This window comes from Limanda limanda, chromosome 17 (genome assembly GCF_963576545.1).
Source record: "Limanda limanda chromosome 17, fLimLim1.1, whole genome shotgun sequence".
Taxonomy (NCBI): Eukaryota; Metazoa; Chordata; class Actinopteri; order Pleuronectiformes; family Pleuronectidae; genus Limanda; species Limanda limanda.
The window spans coordinates 16212936-16236133 of NC_083652.1; the positions used below are offsets into that span (position 1 = coordinate 16212936).

The window sequence follows — 23198 nt, forward strand, 5'->3', positions numbered from 1 at the left end:
CTTTTCAGGACAGTTTGCCGGGTTGCACTTTCTGTCAGTCCAGGGCTCCAAGAGGAGAGCAACAGCCCAGAGAGAGAGAGAGAGAGAGAGTGAGAGAGAGAGAGAGAGAGAGAAGGGGGGGAAGAGAGAGAGAAAGTGTGAACGCAGGGGGTTGCCAGCAGGTTTTAATCCCAGTTCCACGCTTTAAGAAAGTGGTGGGTGAACATTGCTTTAAGTTGTTTTTGAAGTTTTCCAGTTTCAGGCCAGCTGGACGGCTCAGACTGACTCGAGTGTCTCTGTGTTTTTTTTTTGTCCCTCTGTCCTGAAGCCTCTCCGTTTCAGCAAGGATGGAGAACGCACACGAAAAAGTGTCAGAGGAGGTTCTGTCCAACTTTAACGTCACTGAAGAAATCGGCCTGTCTCCCGAGCAGGTCAAGAGCAACCGGGACAAGTATGGCTTCAACGGTGAGGGCGATACAAAATTGATGGATGGATGGAGGACTGGGAGGATGAGTTGGATGGAGCACTGGAGAAAGAGTGGTAGTGAATGGAATGATTGAGGAGCTGCAGGATGGAGGTGTCCTGGAGGAGGAGGAGGAAGAGGAGGGAAAGACTTGTGGAGGAGAGATGGAAAAGCATAGAGGCAGAAAGTTTGTGTGTGTGAGAGGTTTAACAAGATGAAATGGACGAAAGAGACACTGAGGGATGAAGAAAGAGGAGGAGGAGGAGAGGGAGAAGTGAGGAGACTGAGAGATGAACTGTGGTGATGCTCTGATTGAGGGAAAGTGAAGGATACAAACGGGGAGCGATGTTTGTGCAGCAGGTGCATCAGGGGGAGTTTCAGGTTTCTGACAATCACAATCACTGGTTTTAGTTCAGACTGGAGATAGTTCTGTAAACTGAGTGAATCCACTGAACACTCCAGTCGTCCACTTACTTACTTTTTTTCCAACCACATGTTTTATGCAACTAAAAGCTCCTGAAAAAAAGCTTGTATGTGAACCTTGACTTTAGATATTTAAGTCCCCATCCTGATATGTCAGAGAAGCGTCCAACATGGCAAGAAAAGCGATATCATAAGTAAATGTAACTGTTCCGTCTTCTCGCTGGACGCTGAGCTCGGCTGCGGTGAATGTATTTGGAGCGCTGAGCCTCAGAGGACAAGCGGGTGTTGACAGAGTGGCAGCGAGCTATAATAACAGAAGGAGTAATTAAGAGTCACCGCAAAGGTCGGTTACTGACGCCACTTTATTCCTGTGATGAACTGGCAGCGGGACCAGGAGGCCTCGAATAAACCACCTGCTACTTATACACAAATAATTCACACTTGGGAGGGAGGCTGCGGGACCGACTGCTGGATATTCATAGACACAAGGGGAGAGATTCTGGATTTCGTCATTGTGTTTTGATTCGCTGCAAACGCTGAAAAACAAAAGCAGATGAACGTGTCGTGCCGGCCTGGTGCATTATTAACATTCTGTGTCTCTCTTCACCCACAGAGCTGCCAGCCGAGGAGGGTGAGTCCACTTTCAAACACCTGTTTCTCAATTCCTCATGTAGAAATGATGGCGACGTCCTGTTGATCGTCATTTAACTTTGTGCCGCCCCCCCTCCCCACTCCCACCCCATCGCTTCCTGTGATGACAAGTCACAGGGTCGTTTGTTTGACACCTGTCGCTGATGGCTTCTTGCAGCAAGCTCCGAGATAGTTACAGAAATAATGTGTTAATGCCACACACAGCTCAAGAGACCTGTCTGTACATTGATTGACAAGCAACTAAAAGTACAACACGACAAAAAGTTGTGCACCACACATACCATGTAGGGCTCAGATATAACAAAATAAGCCACAATGAATTAATGATCATAATTTGCAGTTATCAAATATCCCAATTAATGCATTTCCTGTTTGGGTCATTGGTCTTGCATGCAAAGTCACAACAGATTATATATCTTTAATTTTCCAGGTCAGTAGATGAATATTTAGTCAGCAGGAATCTTCCTGTGTGACGAGTGTGTGTGATTTTATGTTGTTGTTGTGTTTCCTCAGGTAAGACCATCTGGGAGTTGATCAGTGAGCAGTTCGAGGACTTGTTGGTCAGAATCTTGCTGCTGGCCGCCTGCATCTCTTTTGTGAGTCTGTTCACTTGTCGCCCCAACATGATGTTGTGTTTCTGTAATATCCACTGAGGATAGTTTCTGAAAGGGTTTTTAGAAACTGATCTCCCCGTGTCCCAGCAGCACAAGGAGAAAAGTTACATGTTTGTTCCATTACGACTAAATCTAGCGAGTTGAAGCCATCGACTGAGAAGGTGTTGTTTTGACTTTTTACGCCCTCGTGCTCCAGAGTCATTTAGAACAAGCTCCACCAATCAAATGTGTACGTCCAGTCCTATAACGTATAGGCCTGGACGTACACATATGATTGTCCCTCAGAGACGGATCTGGATGTTCACTGAGCTCATTGAAGAGCTGCATCTTCTTCCACCTCCTCTCGGCGATGACGCACACACTCGGGCCGGACAAGCACAGCGTGTACATCACCGAGTTATTAAATTACACTGGGACTCGTGTCCTCACTCTCATTCACACAAGGAATCCCTCTCCCCCTCTCCACCCTCCCTCCTCCCCCCTTCCCTGTCGCTCTCTCCCAAAAACTGTTTTGTGGAGAAGGGCTGGACACATTGTCTTAATCCTCCATCGCTGCCCTCTGGCCTCCCTGCACAGCTGTCACTATGGCCATAGAAGGCCTGACGTCTCTGTGTGTGAGTGTGTACTTGTACTTCTTGTGAGTATTTGTACTTTGTCTTAGCGAGTGAGGACATATTGGCCGATTCCCACGTTTTCAATGGTCTGTTTGAGGGTTCAGACTTGTTTTTTAGGGTTTGGGTAGAAAATAGATTAAGGTTAGGGTAGTAATTAGGTTTAGGTTGTGAGTGAGGGGCTGGGGAATGCACTATGCCAACGAGTGTCCTTTCTTGATGTGCATGTGTGATAGACAGAGCAAAATAAAGACAGTGACAAGGGAGTGGGTGAGCGTGTGTGCGTGCGTGTGTGTGTTTGTTTGTCTGCATGCATTTGTTTGTGCGTGGCAGGAGCTTTATTTTGGGAAAGTCTCAAGCCAGGACGAGAAACTGTATCCTTGGACAAAGGTCAGGGATGGAAGGAACGAGGGGACGGCCTGCAGCAGCAGCAGGAGAGAGTGAGGGACAGGGAGGCGGGTGAGGAGGGTGAGGGGGGGGGGGGGGTCAGGGATTGGGTTGCACAATGGCATTGTTTGCAGCAATGACAAACGAGAGCAATAGATTCACAGTCGGATATGGTTTCTAAAAGGGAGAGCACTAAATGCTGCAAACACACGCTCATCCTATTCATACCCAGGAATGTGCTCTCGCTGCTCCGTGCTGACAGGCCGGGACTCTCACTCCTCAGATCGATTGTGTCTCTGAAGAGAAGCAGGGTGAAGACAGACCCGAGAGGCCGAGCAATAGAGACTATTTCCAGATAAGTGTGAGAGAAGATGGGAGATTAAAGAGCAGACAAATGGACAATACACCAAAGATTATGACGCGGAGCTAAAGGCCGAACGCTACCGGAGGAGGACGAGATGACTCCTGACCTCCGTCCCTCTCTCTCTCTCTCTCCCTCTCTCTCTCTCCCTCGCCCCACTGGTTAGCTCCGTGCTCCGCTGGCCTGAGTCTAATCTGTGTCAATGTCAACACGGAGCCTTTCCGAAACAGACCGGCGATAGTAACACGGGACTCCCACTTACAGGGGGGGGGGGGGCACACGTGTTGGGCTACAGGGTTCGAAACACACTCACGTGTCGAGGGAAGACTTCACACATAACGTCAGATACGGGGACAAAGTGGAATGTCATGTTATCCAGTTGTGGTTCACAACTCACAAATAGCTCCACTTTGTTACTGGAGGAGCTAAAAAGATAAGAGTGAAACCCTGAGCAACAAGTGCACAACAGACTTAAAGACACACAAAAGAGATCCTGGATCCAACAACCTGATCCGGATCTGCACCCAAATTGTATGGGATCTTCCCTGACCAACACCACATCCTTCTACCAATCATTTCATGGTAATCTGGGTAGTTATCTTGGTTATGCAAACATTATCTCAAGAACCAACAACCTATTCTACTTATTATCTGTTTTTATATTTCTTACTGTAATGTCTCCACCTGTCCACCAAAAATTCTTTGGGTAAAAATGCAACACGTTCGCAATCGTGTGATCAGTGCAACAACTTACAACTTAATTTATTTCAAATATCATCTTATTCTACTTAATATCTGTTTTTATATTTCAGATTGTAATACACGTTCGCTATGTGACTCTCAAAAGTGAGGATTTGCTTTTATATAATTGTAAATCATGGCCTCAGACTGTTGGACACTGTAAAGTCTGGTATTTGCAAGTGAATAGATAGAAGATAGAATCCTTTATTAGTCCCACAGTGGGGAAATTTGAGGGTTTTACAGCAGCAGCGCAGGCACAGTGCAACAAGGACAAAAGAAAGAGCAAAACAACATAGTAAGAAACAAAAACAACAATGAGCAAAAAGAAAAAGTAAACAGTCAAATAAGCAAATAAATAGTAAGTAGTAGAACAACTGAACAATACAATTAAATAATTAGATAATTAAATTAAATAATTAAATAAATTAAATTGCAAATATTGTGTTGTGTGTTAAAACCTCTGTTGTCAAACTTTACAACGATCACAAACATAATCTGTCTGTCTTCCTGTCTGTCTGTATCTGTCTTAGGTGCTGGCTTGGTTCGAAGAAGGTGAGGAGACTGTCACGGCCTTCGTGGAGCCCTTCGTCATCCTCCTCATCCTCATTGCAAATGCTGTTGTCGGAGTGTGGCAGGTCAGTGAGCACACGGGAACAATTGCAATCACAAGGACACATACCTGCTCCTGAACTCTGTCTTTTACACACACCCAAATAGACTCTCAACTTAGCAACAGTCACGACAATAAATCACAGACGCCGGCTCTGGTCCCGGTCCGCGTCCTTTACCGGGAGCACACGCTCACTCCTACCAGAGCAGCGGCTGAAGGGTGTAAGGTCAAGGGAAGCCAGAGTGAGAGGCCTGACGTCAGCGAGAGGTGAAAAGGTGAAAGGTAAAACCAATGGGGCAAGTGGAAGGTAGAGGTGAGGGGGGGGAGGAGGGGGCGGCGTGGGACCCTTCCTTACAGTCCACAGTAAAAAGACAGAGGGACTATCAGGTTACCCCAGGCCTGGAGTGCGTGTGTGTGTGTTTGTTTGGTAGGGGGGGGGGGGTCATATCAACCCTGCAGTAGTCATTTGGAAACTATGCACAAGGATTCACACATGGGGGGGTATGGGGGAGAATGGAGGAGGGGGAGGGGGGGGCTGGCATAAGTCGGGCTTTACACTTTGAGGTGTTCGAGGACGGCCTTGGAAGAAGTCACACACTGAACCCGACACGAGTCTGTGATGGTTTCTCTGGTTGGTGCTGCGCAGACACATGACCTCTGACCTCTCTCTAGGCAAACACACAAGGCCTCACCTGAAGATGTGTTCAACACTTATGAAGCGATAATTGAACATCCTGTTTTTGATTATGTTTTTTTCACTTTCATTTTCACATGTTTCTCTGTCTTTGATGCATGGTACCACAATGAGCTTATGTTTTCTGTGTGTGTGTGTGTGTGTGTGTGTGTTTGTGTGTGTGTTTGTTTGCAACAGGAGCGCAACGCAGAGAGTGCCATCGAGGCTCTGAAGGAGTACGAGCCCGAGATGGGGAAGGTTTACCGGTCGGAGAGGAAGAGCGTGCAGAGAATCAAGGCCAGGGAGATTGTTCCCGGTGACGTGGTGGAGGTTTGCGGTAAGATTCGCAACCAGGGGGCGTGTCTGTCACTTCTTTACCTGCTGCATTTATTCAAGGTCCGCACATCCACTGAAAAACACTGAAGAAATCCCCACTTGGTCACAGATCTAATCTTCAAGTCACAAATCCTGCATCAATGATTGTACTTTATACAACAAACAGCAAACATTGAGCATTAGACATCGCAGTGGCACTTAAAATAAAGTCAATACACAAGAAATCAAACATTTGAAACAGGAGTGGGACTTTGATGCTGATGTTCACACACACTCTTAGCCTAGACTGATTCTACTGTGTCACATGAGGGACATGTAGAGTAGAGCATCATCCAATTCTTCCTGCTGTGCAACTTTGCCTAAAAATTCTGGTAAATGTGTAAATTCAGTTTTTAAAAACGTCAACACGGAGCCTCTGATCTGTTCACATGTATCAATCAATTTTTTTAAAAATTTTATTTGCCTTTATTTAACCAGCTCGGTCCCGTTGAGATACAATGACCTCTTTTCCAAGGGAAGCCTGGCCAAGACAGCAGCATACAAAAAATTTCAACAGTCACCAAACACACAGAAATCACATAACCCAGATAAAATACATTTAGATACATTTTAGATAAGGCAACAGGACTAAAGCTCCGGATTCACACCAAAACAAGAACAAGTGCGGTATGAAGCCGCTCCAATTTCTCTCACATGAGTCTATCAATCAATGATAAAGTCTTTGGCAGAGTGCGGCTGCAGTTTGATTATTCATTCAGATCTCAGTGTTCTTCTTCACGCTTCTCAGCATCTGAATCTCTGATCGCTCATGTGCTTCAAGCCGAGTCACACGAGTGCAGATACACGGGCCCTGGTGCCCTCGGCCCTTATAAGGCAGGCGCAGAGAAAAGGGGCTGGAGGGGAACTGAAGAAATTTTCTGCGGGAGAAAAAGAAAAAACAACCACACACACAAGCTTGAGTATAAATACACTTAATATTGACTCACTCCTCTGTCTCACCCTCTCCCTCTGTTTGTTGTACACCTGTTCTTTTCATTTCATGATCTCCCCAAGGTCTCCCTCTCCCTCCGACTCTCACTGTGGTATCGGTTTTCAACAACAACACTGTCCGTCCAGAGGGCTAAAACCAGTCACTCAACTCTGCCCCACTCTCCAACCCCCCCCCCATACCTCCATCCTTCTGTAATGCTGCAGTCAGACTCTTTGTACTGAGATCCTGCACGAAGACAAAAAGGCTGCTCAACAAATCAGTCACAGAAAATAGAAACACTAAATCAAACCTGAATTCTGTGCATTTCTCTCTGTGTGTGTGTGTGTGTGTGTGTGTGTGTGTGTGTGTGTGTGTGTGTGTGTGTGTGTGTGTGTGTATTCAGTTGGTGACAAAGTGCCAGCTGACATCAGGATCATCTCCATCAAATCCACGACCCTGCGTGTGGACCAGTCTATTCTTACTGGTGGGTGTTGTGTGAAAAATGGTGCAAATGTAATATTTGATGTCTGCGTCCTTCCTGGATTTACATCATCCAACCCCTGTGTCTCCTCTAGGTGAGTCTGTCAGTGTGATCAAACACACTGATGCCGTGCCAGACCCCCGAGCCGTCAACCAGGACAAGAAGAACATGCTGTTCTCTGTGAGTCTCTGTCCTGCATCACACTCGTTTTCCCGCCATCGCTTCATTATTTTTTTCCCAACAATTGGCAGAAATGGAGAAGTTGGGCTAGTGACTGAAGATTTCTACGAATTGGACAATTTGAACTTTTGACCTGATCATGGTGCTAAATGAAAAGTTAGAGGATCAACATAGTTGTTGTGAATCTAAAACAACCGTCATGATGATCCATCCAATCCTCATGAGTTATTAAGAGGGAAAGTCAGCGGGTGACTAACAGGATACATCTTGGAACCATGATGGTCTGATGGTCACAGATGACAAACCAACCCACTGATTGGTTCTTTCTCTCTTTAAACCCCTGTCCAGGGCACCAATATCGCTTCTGGAAGGGCCACTGGTATCGCCGTGGCAACTGGCGTGTCCACTGAGATCGGTAAGATCCGTGACCAGATGGCCGCCACCGAGCAGGAGAAGACGCCTCTGCAGCAGAAGATGGACGAGTTCGGCGAGCAGCTCTCTAAGGTGAGTGATACTCAGACTGTGAACACGTCGAAAAACCCAAACTCCCACTAAGAGCTCACACATCCATCCTCCTGCCTGTCCTCCAGGTCATCTCCCTCATCTGTGTGGCCGTGTGGATAATCAACATCGGCCATTTCAACGACCCCGTCCACGGAGGCTCCTGGTTCCGAGGCGCTATCTACTATTTCAAGATTGCCGTGGCTCTGGCTGTGGCTGCCATTCCTGAAGGTAAACCATGAGGATTAACTGTCCAAGGAGATTATCATGTCCAAGATTCACATTGTGCAGCTTGTCTACGTGACGCTGCAGCTCCCAGGTCCTGAAAAACAAAATGAGGGCCTTTGGATTCCAGTCTGTTGATCTGCTTCGTTATTTGGTTCGTCCATTTTTTGAAACAGGAGACTGAGAAGAGAACAACTAAGTAAAGACACCTTGATCATATTTATCTATTTATACATTTTAAGGAGTGTCAGTTGAGGCAAGGACAAACTGGTTTAACTAATTGAAACATTTGCAAAAACTAAGAAACAGCATCTAATCCACTGTCGCTCTGTCAATCACTGTTGTACTTTGTTGTCTCCTGAAAGCCATCAACCACAAACCAAAATATATGTATATTTATATGTAAGTACATACATTTTGCTGTCCAGTACACACAACAGCCTTTTCAGCTGAAGTATTAGGGTTGATCACATTTTCTGTAACAAAAGGCTCAGATTGGATGTTGCTCCCATCGACCCTGTCCCACTGCAGTCACCTGAAACCTGTGCCAACGGTCTAATGAGGCCAAAACAACATCATCATCTGCAAACACCGGTGCCGCTTTAATGTCACTGAGTTGGACGATCTCCAGACCTTCTCCACACGGTTGTTGGAGTTTGATTTTTGCCAAGAATCTAAACACAGACCCGACTGTGGGCGTCCCCCTCCCACACAAATCCCTCTGGAGAACAAAGTAGTTTGGGTGGGCTCCAACCAAAGTGTCAAGGACTGTGTTGGGACCGCCGCTATTGTCAGGCTGCCAAATGCCAGAGTCCCTAAAGTCCAGGTGGTCTCGACCAGGCATGAGCGTTCTTTCTTTTCACCTGTTTTTCTTTTTCTGAGAACCCCCCCTTGACATTTTGCCCTTCACTTCATCCACGTGTCCGTCAGGCCTGCCCGCCGTCATCACCACCTGCCTGGCTCTGGGAACACGCCGCATGGCAAAGAAGAACGCCATCGTCAGAAGCCTGCCCTCGGTGGAGACCCTGGGTTGCACCTCCGTCATCTGCTCCGACAAGACTGGCACGCTCACCACCAACCAGATGTGTGTAACCAAGGTGGGTTCAGGTTCATGGGCATCAAAATCACAATCACACTGATGACTGGAAACAGAGCAGATCTAAACTGTGTCATGTTTCCATGCAGATGTTCATCATTGACAAAGTGGAGGGTGACCGCATTTCCCTCGGCCAGTTCGACATCTCTGGCTCAAAGTACACACCTGAAGGAGAAGTGTAAGTGAAACACATCAAACAATAACACAACCTGGAAGCACAACATCTTGAAAACATGTTTTTGTCATTTTTCCAACAGCACAAAGAACGGTTCGAATGTGAAGTGTGGGCAGTACGATGGACTGGTGGAGCTGGCCACCATCTGCGCTCTGTGCAACGATTCTTCTCTGGACTACAACGAGGTGTGCAGACAAAGATACTTAGTGTGTCTGACATTAATCCCTGGATTGAAGACCAGTTTAAAATGTCCTCACTCTCCTTCTTTCTCTCCCGACCCATGATCTAGTCCAAGGGTATTTATGAGAAAGTGGGCGAAGCCACCGAAACAGCCCTGAGCTGCTTGGTTGAGAAGATGAATGTGTTCAACACTGAAGTCCGTGGCTTGACCAAGGTGGAGAGGGCCGACGCGTGCTGCCGTGTAAGTCCACAAAAGATCCAACTTCTAGAGGACATGTCTATTCAAAAAGAGATGATTATCAATATTTTTGTAGGAGCAATGGATCAAATGGCTGGTTGCAGGTTAAAGGCGTCATTCATAGTTATAAACCAACAGTGAACCAGAATAGAACTCAGAGCGCATACGTCCGCCGAGGCCCAACAGTCCCAACAGCCCCCCTATTTTGAATCAAGTCAAACCAAGTTTCACACGCTCATAAAAATCAATCTCCTAAATATGCCAGATTTTTTTCTATCTAGATCCATAAATTGCTCCTTGGTGACACTGTCAAAAGGAAAAAAAAACCACCTCTTAATCCGCCAGATCCAGATTCGCACAAACATTGTATACATTCTTTCTTGACCCACATCACATCCATCCACCAAGGTTCATACTAATACATCCAGCAAGACACAACCTATATTTTTTTACATTTTCATGCAGTTCACCGGCTTTTCTTTGATCATCCTATAGGTGATCAAGCAGCTGATGAGGAAGGAGTTCACCCTGGAGTTCTCCAGAGACAGGAAGTCCATGTCAGTCTACTGCTCTCCCGCCAAGTCCGCCAAATCCCCTGTGGGAAACAAGATGTTCGTCAAAGTGAGTGTGTGGATTCTAGATTTGATGACTTCCTGGTGTAAAAACAAATCACAGCAAAACACAGGAGCCAAAATGCAAATGGTTGTCATCCCTGCGACATTAGGGAGCTCCGGAGGGAGTCATCGATCGCTGCTCCTACGTCCGAGTGGGCACCACCCGCGTCCCGCTGACTGCGCCGGTCAAAGACAACATCCTGTCCATCATCAAGGAGTGGGGCACGGGGCGGGACACCCTCCGCTGCTTGGCACTTGCCACCTGCGACTCTCCAGTGAGGAAGGAAGACATGAACCTGGAGGATGCAACCAAGTTTGCAGACTACGAGGTGGGTGACGGAGGACAGATGAAGCAGCACTAGGGTCATGTAGTCCAGGCAAAGTAGCGTTTTACGACCGACTAATTGTAAAATAATTTTTTTCAGCATAGATCATTTGTATGAGGTGTCCAGAACAACATACTAAAAGTCCTAAGAAATCCTAGTTGAGGAAATATGTTTAATTCTCATCAATGTGTGCCAATAAGGCCCGGCAACAATACACCCCAAAAAGACTATTTTTTTCCTTTACTCCAATCAAAATAAAACTTTACACAATGAAAGTAGCCATGAAACGTAACATTTTTTGTATTACAAGTTTCTTTTGAAATGAATTTGACAAGCACATGAGCTCCACACTTATTGAATATGTCCTAATTTGCATAGGCAAACACCATTCATATGTATTACAAATACATACATAAATTCATTTTCAAAGAAACTTGTAATACAAAAAATGTTACGTTTCATGGCTACTTTCATTGTGTAAAGTTTCATTTGGATAGGAGTAAAGGAAAAAAATAGTCTTTTTGGGGTGTATTGTTGCCGGGCCTTATATGCACACATTGATGAGAATTAAACATATTTCCTCAACTAGGATTTCTTAGGACTTTTAGTATGTTGTTCTGGACACCTCATAGAAATAATCTATGCTGAAAAAAATTCTTTTACAATTACTTCTATTTTTGGCTCCAAAATGGGCTACTTTGCCTGGACTAATGAGGCTCTGCAGAGATGAGGCAGTGACTCAGCACAGTACATCTCAGAAACAATGTTATATTGATTATTCGCCTTCATTTGTCCTCCTCATTGTGAGTGGGACCAAAGGACACTCAACTCTTTGCTTTCCTAACACACCCAGACTGATTTGACCTTCGTGGGCTGCGTGGGAATGCTCGACCCCCCTCGCAAGGAGGTCATGGGCTCCATCGAGCTGTGCAGGGCGGCTGGTATCCGTGTCATCATGATCACTGGTCAGTTCACGCATGATACTCTGTGCTTCACAATTAATTCACGCGTGAAGAAAAAACTGATTCCTAATTTGTTTCCACGCCTCCGTAGGTGACAACAAGGGCACAGCGGTGGCCATCTGCCGGCGAATCGGCATCTTCACTGAGGATCAGGACGTCACTGGCAAGGCCTTCACCGGCCGGGAGTTTGATGACCTCACTCTGTCCGATCAGAAGAAGGCGGTCCGAGAGGCCTGCTGCTTCGCCAGAGTAGAACCGGCCCACAAGTCCAAGATCGTTGAGTTCCTGCAAAGCTTCGATGAGATCACTGCCATGGTGAGAAGAACAACTGAGATTTCCTTGTGTTGGAAAAGGTGAATACTTCGTCTCTTCTCAGGCTAACGCTTCACTCCTCTCCTCCATGTTCCCTCTATCCTTCACCCAGACCGGCGACGGAGTGAATGATGCCCCTGCTTTGAAGAAAGCGGAGATTGGCATCGCCATGGGCTCTGGCACTGCCGTTGCCAAGTCTGCCTCTGAGATGGTCCTGGCTGACGACAACTTCTCCTCCATCGTGTCGGCTGTGGAGGAGGGCAGAGCCATCTACAACAACATGAAGCAGTTCATCCGCTACCTCATCTCCTCCAACGTGGGCGAGGTCGTGTGGTGAGTGAAAGGATTCGACTTCTCCCGTCTTTGCATTGAGACAAAAAGAGGAACTGAGTCAAAAGCTAAGAAACACATTTTGGCCTCCGCTTCAGTATCTTCTTGACGGCCGCCCTGGGTCTGCCCGAGGCTCTGATCCCCGTCCAGCTGCTGTGGGTCAACCTGGTGACTGATGGTCTGCCCGCCACCGCCCTGGGCTTCAACCCCCCCGACCTGGACATCATGGGCAAAGCCCCCCGATCCCCCAAGGAGCCCCTCATCTCAGGCTGGCTCTTCTTCAGATATATGGCCATTGGAGGTAACTCTCTCTCCTTCACTCTCGTTTCATTGGGTCTCATCCCCTGAAGCATGTGAGGGTGCGAACACGGACATGGAATTACATGTTATATTTTATTTATTAAATACTGGATGTTTATTAACCTATCAACTATTGATTTTGTTTGTTTATTACTGATGGTGAAGATATGTCCCTCATCCTGAAGATTCCTTTAAAGCCTTAAAACCTCCTTTAGTTGTCTAGCGGCTTTTGATAAAGTTGTCATTTAAAAGAACACATCCAGTCACATACAGGACTCAGACCCCAAAAGGTTCATCGCTAATTCATCAGTAGTTTTCATCTAAAAAGTGTGATTTTAATCCTCAGAAAGTCTTAAAACCATTATTAGTTTTAGATTTAAGACTTAATGATAATGTGTCATTCAGGTTACGTCGGAGCTGCGACCGTGGCAGCAGCTGTCTGGTGGTTCCTGTACTGTGACGAAGGCCCAGAGGTCTCCTTCCACCAGCTGGTGAGTATTTAACCCCGTGCATCTCCACAAAAGAGTGAAACCACAGAACCTCTGTACGAACATTGAGGGTCCTCAGCTTCTGGGAGACGGGTCAGGACTTTGACGGATGTCCGCTTGTGTCTCTGTCTTCAGTCCCACTTCATGCAGTGCTGCGAGGACAACGAGGACTTTGAAGGGATCAGCTGTGATGTGTTCGAGTCTTCTCCGCCGATGACCATGGCTCTGTCCGTGCTGGTCACCATCGAGATGTGCAACGCCCTGAACAGGTCTGACAACACTCAAAGGGCATCGTGGGTTCTTCCATCTGAGCACTGTGAATGGAAAATATATATTTAGATGTTCTGTAAAATGACCACGTGCATATAAGCAATAATACTTTGATATTACATTCTACTTCTCTTCCATTACAGTTCAGGGGGTAGTATTGCACTTTAAACTCTAAACATATTTGTTAGCTATTGATTCAACTGCTAAACAGTTTATAAAATCATTCTAAATTAACAAAATCAAGTATTTAAAGGCTGCTTAAGTCTTAGAACCTCTGTAATAATAACACTCTCAGGGGTCTCTTTTCTGGATTGTTTAAGTTGAGTTGTTTGTGATATTTTAAGTACATTACATAATCATATTTACATACTTTTGAATAAATAATACTTTTCATGCTGAGTTTTACACAGTGGTATTTTACTGCAACATCTTCCTTCAGCATTTACCAGATTCTTATTCTTCACGTGTATATATTCATGCATTCACCTCAACACACATGCATTAACGTACCCCTCCGCCTCCCCCATTCTCCCTTCCTCCCTCCCTCCCCCAGCTTGTCTGAGAACCAGTCCCTGGTGCGCATGCCCCCCTGGAGCAACTGCTGGCTGGTGGGAGCCATGACCCTCTCCATGTCCCTTCACTTCATGATCATCTACGTCGACCCCCTGCCCGTGAGTCTGGCCTCCTGCACCACATCCATGCCCCCCCCCTCCACTCCTCCCTAGTAATACACACGGCCTCCAGGTCTCCCTGCTGAACAGATTCCAAATGATTATATCAAGTTTTTAAGTTATAAAAAGTTATAAATCCATACTTCAAGAGTGACGCAGTGAGGATCAGGGTTAAGTGGAGATCATTAGATCACTTACTGCTCTCTGGAGGACAATAAGTGTAAACACAACACATTTCAAAATGTTATTGTTTCAACAACATATGTGCAAATACTGTTAAATCAGCAACTAGAGTGTCAGTTTCCGTTTCATGAAAACACATTTAAATTATCTGGATTCAGATTTTACTTTACATTCATACACTCATAAATGTTTTTATTAAATCCATGTTTTCTCACAATGTTAAAGAAAGTGATAAAGAAATGTCCTTTATCTGCTGCCTGATCCAGATCCACACCAAAATCTGAAGGGTTCTTCTTCCCTAAACTACACAAAAAGTCCATCCGGGAGTTTTTCTGCATAATCCTGCAAACTCACACACAAACAAACAAAGTCAAATGAGAACATATCCTCCTTGGCAGAGGTTATTTACTAAGCCAGTAGATCTACTTCAAATCTTCTGTAAATCTATTTATTCAATTTTCCATCGCCCCGTCACCGTGAGATGATTTCTGAATAAACCCGAGTGGAAAGTTTGTTTTCGTCGGTATGAACCCGGAGTTGCTCTTGTCCACAGATGATCTTCAAGCTCACTCACTTGAACGTGGAGCAGTGGCTGATGGTGCTGAAGCTCTCCTTCCCGGTCATCCTCATCGACGAGCTCCTTAAGTTTGTGGCTCGCACATATCTGGAGGGTAAGCTGAGTGCACAAGAATATCCATTCAAACCAAAAATGATTTCATGTTGCTGAGTAATGATGTTTTTTTGTACTGATAGAAGAGAATTCATTCATTTATACCAGTATTCTGCGAGGTGGCGATAATGTGGACTAGAAATTAATATTTAAAATGTCAACATGGCTTTATCCTCCTCCTCACCTCCCAATGTGATGTATTTAACCTCTCCTTCCTGTTTTCTTATTCCTGCTACTTGACAACTTTCACCTTCTTATCCTTTAACTTCTGTTTCTCATATATTTAATATTCTTCTCCTCGGATGCTCTTTTTTCACTTCTCCCTCTCTTACAATCCAGCCTAATCCCGTTTCCCCCTCCTCCATACCCCTGTAACCACACCAGGTATTCCCCTGACACGAGCTAAAGGCTTCCACACTCTGCATGTGCACGGCCTTCAGATCTCAAGCTGGGAATTTTACATGTTTATGTTCTTCTGTCAGAGAAACGCTGTAGTCCGTCAAGTTTGTGTTTTATTTGTCTTTGTAATCTTTCTCAACTAATCTTAGCCGTGATTCGTTCCGATGACTTTCACGAGCTGCCAGTAGAAATCCAATATTTGCTCTCAGTGTCTGTGTAAACTGTAGAGTTGGCTTTTATCCTTGGAAGCTGGAAAATGCTTCTTTATCTTTTTGGCTTACAGTGGTTTGTAGACTAGAGGAAGGCCAGTCAGCACATGTTTTGCCTCCTGCTTTGACTTTGCATTTGCTGCAGACAAGCTACATGTGCATTTTGCTAACGCCGTAAAACATTGTATTATTTCTTGAAACAGACTTTGTGTGCTCGATTGTTTTTGTGATTATAAAAAACACCAAGGCAGTCTTTCTAATATTTTAAAAATCTTTATCATTTCTTATCAAGATCTTGCTTCAAATGTTTGATATTTTCACAAAGAGGGGTAGAGATTTGAGTAAGCATATTAATGATAATTGGCTTCCCTGCTTATTATTATATGAGAATATTGAAACCGCTCATATCTATACATGAATTCAAAGCTTGAACCACAACCAATCCCAACGCCAGACCTCCACCAAGGCCCGACAGTCCCCTTATGAAAACACATTTACATTTACTAGATCCAGATTTTTATTTGGATCTAAACCACATTGGACAGAATCACATAAGTCTCTCGAATGTTTGCTAAACACCCAATCATGCAATGTTAAAGAATGTGAAGAAAATCCCTGGATAGTGGCCAGTGGTTAAATGTCAGTAAATCACTTTGTGTCTGTCAGATTTGTCCTTTTTCCTCTTTCTCCTTAAAAAAGACCATCATATCTTGGCTCTCAGCAGTTGCCAGGCAACCAGTGGAGACAGAAACTTGCTAGTTCCAGTGAAGATATAAAAATAGTCCTGCACACAAACCCTGTTTAAAAGAGCACATTTTACTTCTACACTTACGAAACAATACTGCTTAAACACAGTAGTGCGGAATCTGTCAGTTTATTGTAGAGATGCTAATGGATGGATTGTGTTGTCCTTTTTGTTTGCGCGGACCACAGCTAACAAGCTTCCCGGCAGGCATCTTATTTATGTCTTGAAAACCAAGCAAATTGGCGTACATGTCCAAAATGTCCAACATATTTTGCCATTCACTTTTAACCAATGGAGCTCACTCAGCCGCGGCCCACTGCCGTGACCCCACCAATGACACGCCTTTGTTTTCTCCCCCAGGGAAAGTCTAGAGGCGAAGTTCATCAGAGAGTGTCTGAAGCAGAGCGATAGAGAGAGAGAACGAGAGAGAGAACGAGAGAGAGAGAGAGAGCACAGAGACACACAGGATGGAGAGAAAAGGCCGAGCGCCTCCACTGCCAGCGAGCCTGCCGACAGTCGCCTGATGTGATGAAAACATCGAGCGGCATGAATACAGCAGAAAACACAAAAGCCACCAGAAAAATACACCATAAAAAAAAAGCTGTGTATGTACTGAAATTAATATATAGGTTAAACTTATTAAAACTATTCTGTGTTGATTCTATTCTTAAAGAATAAAGATATGTATTAAAGAAGGTGTCAAACTTGGATGTTTCCCTGTACGGTTTGGACGGATGTAATTTGCTGTTGATTGTAATCTGTTGACATTAATGGAAGTGTTACAGGAATTATAATGTGGTGAACAACATGGTGTGGACGTGCTGGGACTGAGAAGCAGAGTCATCAGAGTTTAGAAGAATTCTGCCGCTGTGAGGCTCGAACGTTCTACATCTGTATGAAGAAAGCGTCTTTGTGTTCTACTTTGTTGCCAAGTGTTTTCTGCCCCGCTTCAACAAAAGCTCCTCTGTGGCTTGTTAATACACCGCTGAATATCTGTAAATATATTCATGTCGCCTGTTTTCTGACTGTTGTTGCAGTTTTTGCACTAAACTACATTATCTGTATATGAAGTTAACATTTCCTTTAATCCAAGCTTCAGGTTTTTTTTAAACCTTTTTCAGCCTGTGACTCCATGTATGCGTTTTGGAGGCTATATTTAAAAAAAAAAAAAAAAAAAATCAAGGGCATGCAAGATTTTATGAATAGATTAAATGGAAATTATTCAAATACGCTGTATAACCAATCCTAGTTTATTAAAATATCCATTTGAACAATTATGCATTTTAGTCTTCCAATAATCCTGTTTCTAAATTAGATGACCCTGTGTGCAGTGGAGACCTGTCCTTAGTTTTCACTATTAATAAAAAAAATGCCAATATGTTAACATTCACATTTCTTATTTGATTTTTACATATTTTTTTCATTCTCAGTTTAAAGTCTAAATGATAAATGATGTGGCTGTACTACAGAATTGAAATATATAACAATACTAAGCTTAAAAGACAACAAACTCATAGATATTTTCAAAAAAAATCATATCTGAAATGCAGTTAACTTAGATGAGTATATTTTGAATTTATTATCTAATAAATGTGATTGTAGAGGTTCTCATCGTCTCTCTACAAGGTCCAAAGAAAAAGTTGTTGCATGTGAAAATGCTCGTGTTGTTTGCATATTAGTAAGTTCAGTGTTGAACTGTTTAGTGTTTAGCTGAAGTCAGTTTTATAAACAGAGAATATTTACACGTGTTTTAGTACAGAAAGAAACATGTTACTAGTTGTGTATGGGAGGGGGGAGCGTGTGAGATAAATGAACAGCGTCACTGAAGAATTCATCACAGATCAATTTGGTCACTAAGCAACAGTTTGAGTCACCGACACAAAACCATTGTGTCTGAAACAAAAAAGAAACATCATGTCTCTGTTCAGGAGAATCTCCAGTGTCGTAACACTGTGCAGCAGCAGCAGCAGCAGCAGCAGCAGCTGGGATGACTCCAGCACCCACTATACCACACTGTCTGTTTCATGTGGCTGCGGTTAGTTGAACATTATTGGTCACTGTAGAGATACTTCATCTTGGTCCATGGTCTTTGGTCTTTGGTTCCAGTGTGTCTTTCAGAACAACTCACGAGGCGTCTGCAGGCGAGGAGCCGGCTTCACTGACGCCCTCCTCCAGGATTTCCCTGACTTGTTCCAGACTCTCCGCCTGTCGAATCACCTCAAGCTTCACCTGAAGGAAGAGACAGGGGGGAGTATGTTAACATTTGGTCATGAACGTGGACTAGCTCCGCAGATTTCTAAAGCTCATGATTGTCGGTCAGAAAAAAATGCCACGTTAGTTTAGATCATTCTTATCAGTGCCAGTACCTGATAATTATATTATATAGAACATATTCTACACAACCATTACACAACTCTTTTACTGCAGGTGCCCGAGCTGATGAAGGACTCTGATCCTACCTGCAGTGACTGGGAGAGCTGGACAAAGTCCCTCTGTACAGTCTGGATGGTGTCGACCTGGGAGCGCAGGCTGATCGCTTGACTTCGCAGCTCCAGACACTGTTTGTGCAGAGCCGCCTGACACACAGATCAAACCATATTCAAGTCCAGAATCTCCAGATATTATAATCCTATTAAAAATACACTGAAGCATGAACCATTTATACTATTCCACAATGTAGTGAAATTAGAGTGTCTCATTTAATCATTAAGTATTACGCTTTCATTATCTACATATTAAAGTACCACTGCTAATCGTAGGATAAGATTCACTGAGGCCCATAGAACGCATCAACACTTTACCTTATCTTTGCCGAGAGCCTTGTTGGTGCTCTGTACATGAGAGAGCGCCACCCGTAGGGCGTCCAGTTCATTGCGGCAGGCCGCCAGTTCAGCCTGCAGCTGGTCCCTCTGAACCTGAATCCTCTCGGTCTCCGTCTTCAGACTGGACAGCTGCACTGCACACACACAATCACACACACAATCACACACACAATCAAACACAGGTCTGCATCAAGTTAGGAAATCAATCACCGCTGCATCATGGAAACTCTTCAACCAGTTTACAACAATGTGCCTTTTAAAAAGAAAACACCAGGTAAATCTCAATGAAATACAACAATCACAAGAATTATACATTATAGAATTCACTAAGAATAAAGCAGGAGTTGTTCACTCACCTTCTAAAAGCTCTGAGGACAGAAGATGCAGGTGGCGGCAGAGAGGACGTGAGAAAAAGCAGAGAATAAAACATGTGTCACAGTCGAAACAGAGAACTGCTTAAATAAGGATGTGATGATCCACAGACCGTTCTCCTCTGTCCGAGTGTCCAGCTGCTCCCTCAAGTTCACTATCTCAATGCGAAGACGCTCCTCTGAGTGCGCCCCCTGCAGGCGAGTTCCACAGTGAACACACATGAGAAGGAGACACATGAAGAAACTGTCGGCTATAAAACCATGAAATCGAATTAAAGAAACCGTAAATCCACCAAATATGTCAAAATAGATCTAAATAAGGTCATTGGCAACTTCATTACAAAGTGAAATCACAATAATGAGACTTCATAAAATGTAAAAAACGGTTAATGAGTACGTTTTCTTTGCTGCAGATATACAGTGAAAGTAAAACCAGTAAACCAGTGATGGTACCTGTAGTGTTGCTTGGAGCGAAGGGTCTGGCACCTCATCCTCAACCTCGTCTCCTTTCAGTCTGGACAGCTCGTTGCACATCTTCCTCTGAGAAAAAGACAACTCCGCCTGCAGAAGAGAAACGCTGCTTTCAACACCTGCTTCATGGGAACCAAGTGATCCAAATGATGTCGCTCACCAGTCGGCTCTGGACAGCATTCTGTGATTGGCTAAAAGATTTCTGCAAATCCAGGAGGAGGGCCTCTGAAGTCTGCACCTGAGACTGGAGCATTGTCACCTGGAAAAAAAAAAACATGTGTATGTGTCATTGCTGTTTCGCTGTCATGAGATCTTGACCCTACAGCTATAGTTATAGTGTGTGTGTCTGTGTGTGTGTGTGTGTGTGTGTTTGTGTTCACTTTGCTTGGAGCTTTTTTAACCTCACCTGTTTGTGTGTGTGGTTGGTCTGCGTGTCCAGTTCTCTCTCCAGCTCCTCCTTCTCCGCCTCCAGCCGGCTCACCTCTCCTCGCAGCTCGGAAACCTGCCAAACACACCACACCCTCTTCACACATGAAGGACTCCAAGCCGAAAGCTTGACTCCAAAAAATGTTGTGGAGTGACAATTATCAATTGCTACATTCAAGATCATGAATGAAAATATACAGAAAACTATCAAGATCAAGAAGTTTCTTTCTTCGAAGACAAACTTCAGCAGCTTGAAACTATATATCCCTGAAATGCGTGTTTGCGTCAGTATACCTGAGCATTGAGTGCATCCCAGTCGCTGTGTGTGACCAGTCGGTGTCCAGCAGGCGGCAGGTAAATGGCCTCGGGCACCAAAGTTCCCGTGGACACCAGTGAGTCCGTGTCTTCCTGAGCGTGGAGTTTCCTGGGCAGGGAGGGCGTGTCCAAGGAGAAGGAGGACAACGAGGCCGAGTCGCAGTTCCGCAGTGAAAAATAACCCTCTGCCGTAAGCTGAGCCCCTTCACCGTCCGCCGAGGCTTCCAGCTCTGCCGGCTGGCTGCGAGTCCTCTCTATCGACGCCATCGCCTCAGCCTCTGTCATCCTGCTGGTGTTCGATGTCGAGGATTCGTTACTGGAGACCTCAGAGTCCTTCCTGCCTCTCCTTCCACCCATCTAACAGGGGAGAAACACAAAATGGTGGGTGGGATTGATTCCTGGACACAAGTTAATGAAATGAAGGAAAGTTGAACACTGACCATGCTCTGTCCACTGGCTCTCCTCCATTCCACAGGCTGAGACTGGAGAACCGCTATCCTGGCCTCATACTGTGCTGCTGTCTCTGCAAATACAACAGGATGATGATGACACCATTCATCACAAAATGTACGAATCTAAGGAGTAGAAGTGTTGGATTGACATACATTGACTCCAAATTCAAATAATCAAGCTTTGGTTTCTCTATCGTTTCTTTTATCAGACAGTGTCCACACAAACACAATCGCACTCTGACCTCTGAGAGCCTCCTGCAGCGACTGGATCTCTTGATCACATTGTTTCTGCAGCTCTGCCAGTTCCTCCTGTTTGCTCAGCTCGCAGATCGTCGCCACTCCCTGCCAGTGTTCGGCCTGAGCTCGGCACTCGGCTAGCTGGGCCTGCAGGCTCGCCTCTGGGGAAATGACAAACATATTCTTATGTTATTACGTTAAGTATTCTGGCGTTATTGTAGCTTTGTAATACAACAAAGCACATTTGTGTCAGCGTGGTCTGACTTTGGCAGAGAAGTACTTTACACTCTGTTACAGAGGTCAGCCTGAAAGATAATAATCTGCTTTTCAACCCCAAGAAACAATGGATGACAGCCCTTGAGCACATTCTTACTCTACATGAAGAAGTGTCAGAGCACAAAACGATTTATTGTCAAGTATTTTTAATGTCACATAAGTTATTTCTTAACATATTACACTTGCAGGTGGTACTACCATACACACACCCTACATGTAATGTGTATATTTGTATATGCACTGTATATATGAAAAAGTAATTATCTCAACTTTGTTTAATGTCACATGTTTTGTATATAATCAAATATTACACAAATATTTGACTTGAGGATAGTATGCATATTTGTGGATGTATTGTATGTATAAAAAAAACTTTATTGCAGTATTTCTATTTCAACATAAGGCTGTGAACAGTTTATCCACCCCTGTTGAAAACTACAATTTATACAATGTGTCAAGTATTTCATTTGTTGTGACATATTTTACTTATGATCACATATTTTGTGTATTCTCACATATATAATACAGTTGAAATGAGCTCAAACTTTAACAACTAACACAGTACTGCTTTATTGCAGTATCTGTACTTTATCATAAGTACAGTGTATACTTTACCCAGCACTGTTTTCAGATATAACTTGCACATTGTGTACAGTACAGTGCAGCAACGCAGTAAACTTGTGATATTTGTATTTGAAGAGATCAAACTGAACTCTCGCGATAATATCAATATCTTGTCAATATGAAAAGTCTCTCTGAGGAGGATTACATGGGTTTAAGTGTGTTAGCTAGCGGCTAGCAGCGCCCGTTCATCTCTATGGTAAACGAGGCTAACAGGTGGTTTTGGTCCACGGGGCCTGAAAGTGAAGTAAAGTTAATGTTTAATGGAAGTTCAGCTCATTTAAAACCCGGTTAACGTGGCTGTGTTTATTACCTGAGTCTCCGGTGTTCATGGTGTCCACTGACAGCTCCTCCATTCCCCCCCACGGACCGGTTAGACACAGAGGAACCGAGTGTCCCACGGAGCTGTCCCGGACATGTCCCGGTGGTTTCTGGACGAACTGAGGGACTTTCGAGTGGAAATGATCCGAACTGTGTCCGCTTCAGGAAACTACTTTCCCCGGTGTGAGCTGCGGAAACACGTCAACCTCCTTCCTGTTCCCTGACGCCTCTCTCCCTCTGTCCTCCTCTGTCTCTCCCCCTGGTCCTCCCCTGTCTTCCTCCTTTCCTCCCCTGTCCTGTCCTCCTCTGTCCCTCTGTCCTCTGTTTCTTTCTTCACTTTCTGTTTGTTAATAAACTAAGAAAAGGAGTTGACACGTTTGTTTACTGAAGTGCTAACACACCCACATGTCCTCCACCCAGTTTAACCAGTAGCTGCTGACCCCTGGAGGCCACCCAGCCCCAGTTTGAGCCACATTCAAGGCTACAAAATAAATAAATAACTCTACATATTT

At 44.6% G+C, this 23198-nt stretch overlaps 2 protein-coding genes across 2 annotated transcripts; one reads left to right on the plus strand and one right to left on the minus strand.

The window, feature by feature from the left end:
* Positions 1 to 326: 326 nt before the first annotated feature.
* Positions 327 to 18365, plus strand: atp2a1 (ATPase sarcoplasmic/endoplasmic reticulum Ca2+ transporting 1). Its single transcript, XM_061090753.1, has 24 exons — positions 327 to 444; positions 1479 to 1496; positions 2030 to 2112; positions 4761 to 4865; positions 5712 to 5850; positions 7223 to 7303; positions 7395 to 7480; positions 7829 to 7984; positions 8071 to 8212; positions 9137 to 9303; positions 9392 to 9480; positions 9560 to 9662; positions 9767 to 9898; positions 10391 to 10516; positions 10620 to 10838; positions 11689 to 11800; positions 11889 to 12112; positions 12222 to 12442; positions 12538 to 12740; positions 13145 to 13230; positions 13363 to 13496; positions 14051 to 14168; positions 14905 to 15033; positions 18303 to 18365. Exons 1-24 carry the CDS (start codon positions 327 to 329, stop codon positions 18363 to 18365), a joined length of 3054 nt encoding a protein of 1017 aa, XP_060946736.1.
* rabep2 (rabaptin, RAB GTPase binding effector protein 2) lies at positions 17604 to 22980 on the minus strand. The gene is made up of 12 exons (XM_061090106.1): positions 22679 to 22980; positions 21474 to 21629; positions 21220 to 21302; positions 20759 to 21136; positions 20445 to 20540; positions 20199 to 20297; positions 20021 to 20128; positions 19681 to 19759; positions 19553 to 19564; positions 19176 to 19330; positions 18834 to 18950; positions 17604 to 18603 (listed from the first exon to the last, which is right to left on the minus strand). The coding sequence occupies exons 1-12, from the start codon at positions 22719 to 22721 to the stop codon at positions 18499 to 18501; spliced, it is 1431 nt and encodes a 476-aa protein (XP_060946089.1). The 5' UTR covers positions 22722 to 22980; the 3' UTR covers positions 17604 to 18498.
* Between the last annotated feature and the right edge of the window lie 218 nt (positions 22981 to 23198).

Excerpts from the sequence above, each read along its gene's own strand:
- atp2a1 (XM_061090753.1), top strand. The coding sequence starts at position 327 with ATGGAGAACGCACACGAAAAAGTGTCAGAGGAGGTTCTGTCCAACTTT. Across the intron at positions 5,851-7,222 it reads TGACGTGGTGGAGGTTTGCG|TTGGTGACAAAGTGCCAGCT; the intron begins GTAAGATTCGCA and ends GTGTGTATTCAG. Across the intron at positions 7,304-7,394 it reads GGACCAGTCTATTCTTACTG|GTGAGTCTGTCAGTGTGATC; the intron begins GTGGGTGTTGTG and ends TGTCTCCTCTAG.
- rabep2 (XM_061090106.1), bottom strand. The coding sequence starts at position 22,721 with ATGGAGGAGCTGTCAGTGGACACCATGAACACCGGAGACTCAG. Across the intron at positions 21,303-21,473 it reads GCTGCAGGAGGCTCTCAGAG|AGACAGCAGCACAGTATGAG; the intron begins GTCAGAGTGCGA and ends TTGTATTTGCAG. Across the intron at positions 20,129-20,198 it reads ATGCTGTCCAGAGCCGACTG|GCGGAGTTGTCTTTTTCTCA; the intron begins GTGAGCGACATC and ends TCTCTTCTGCAG.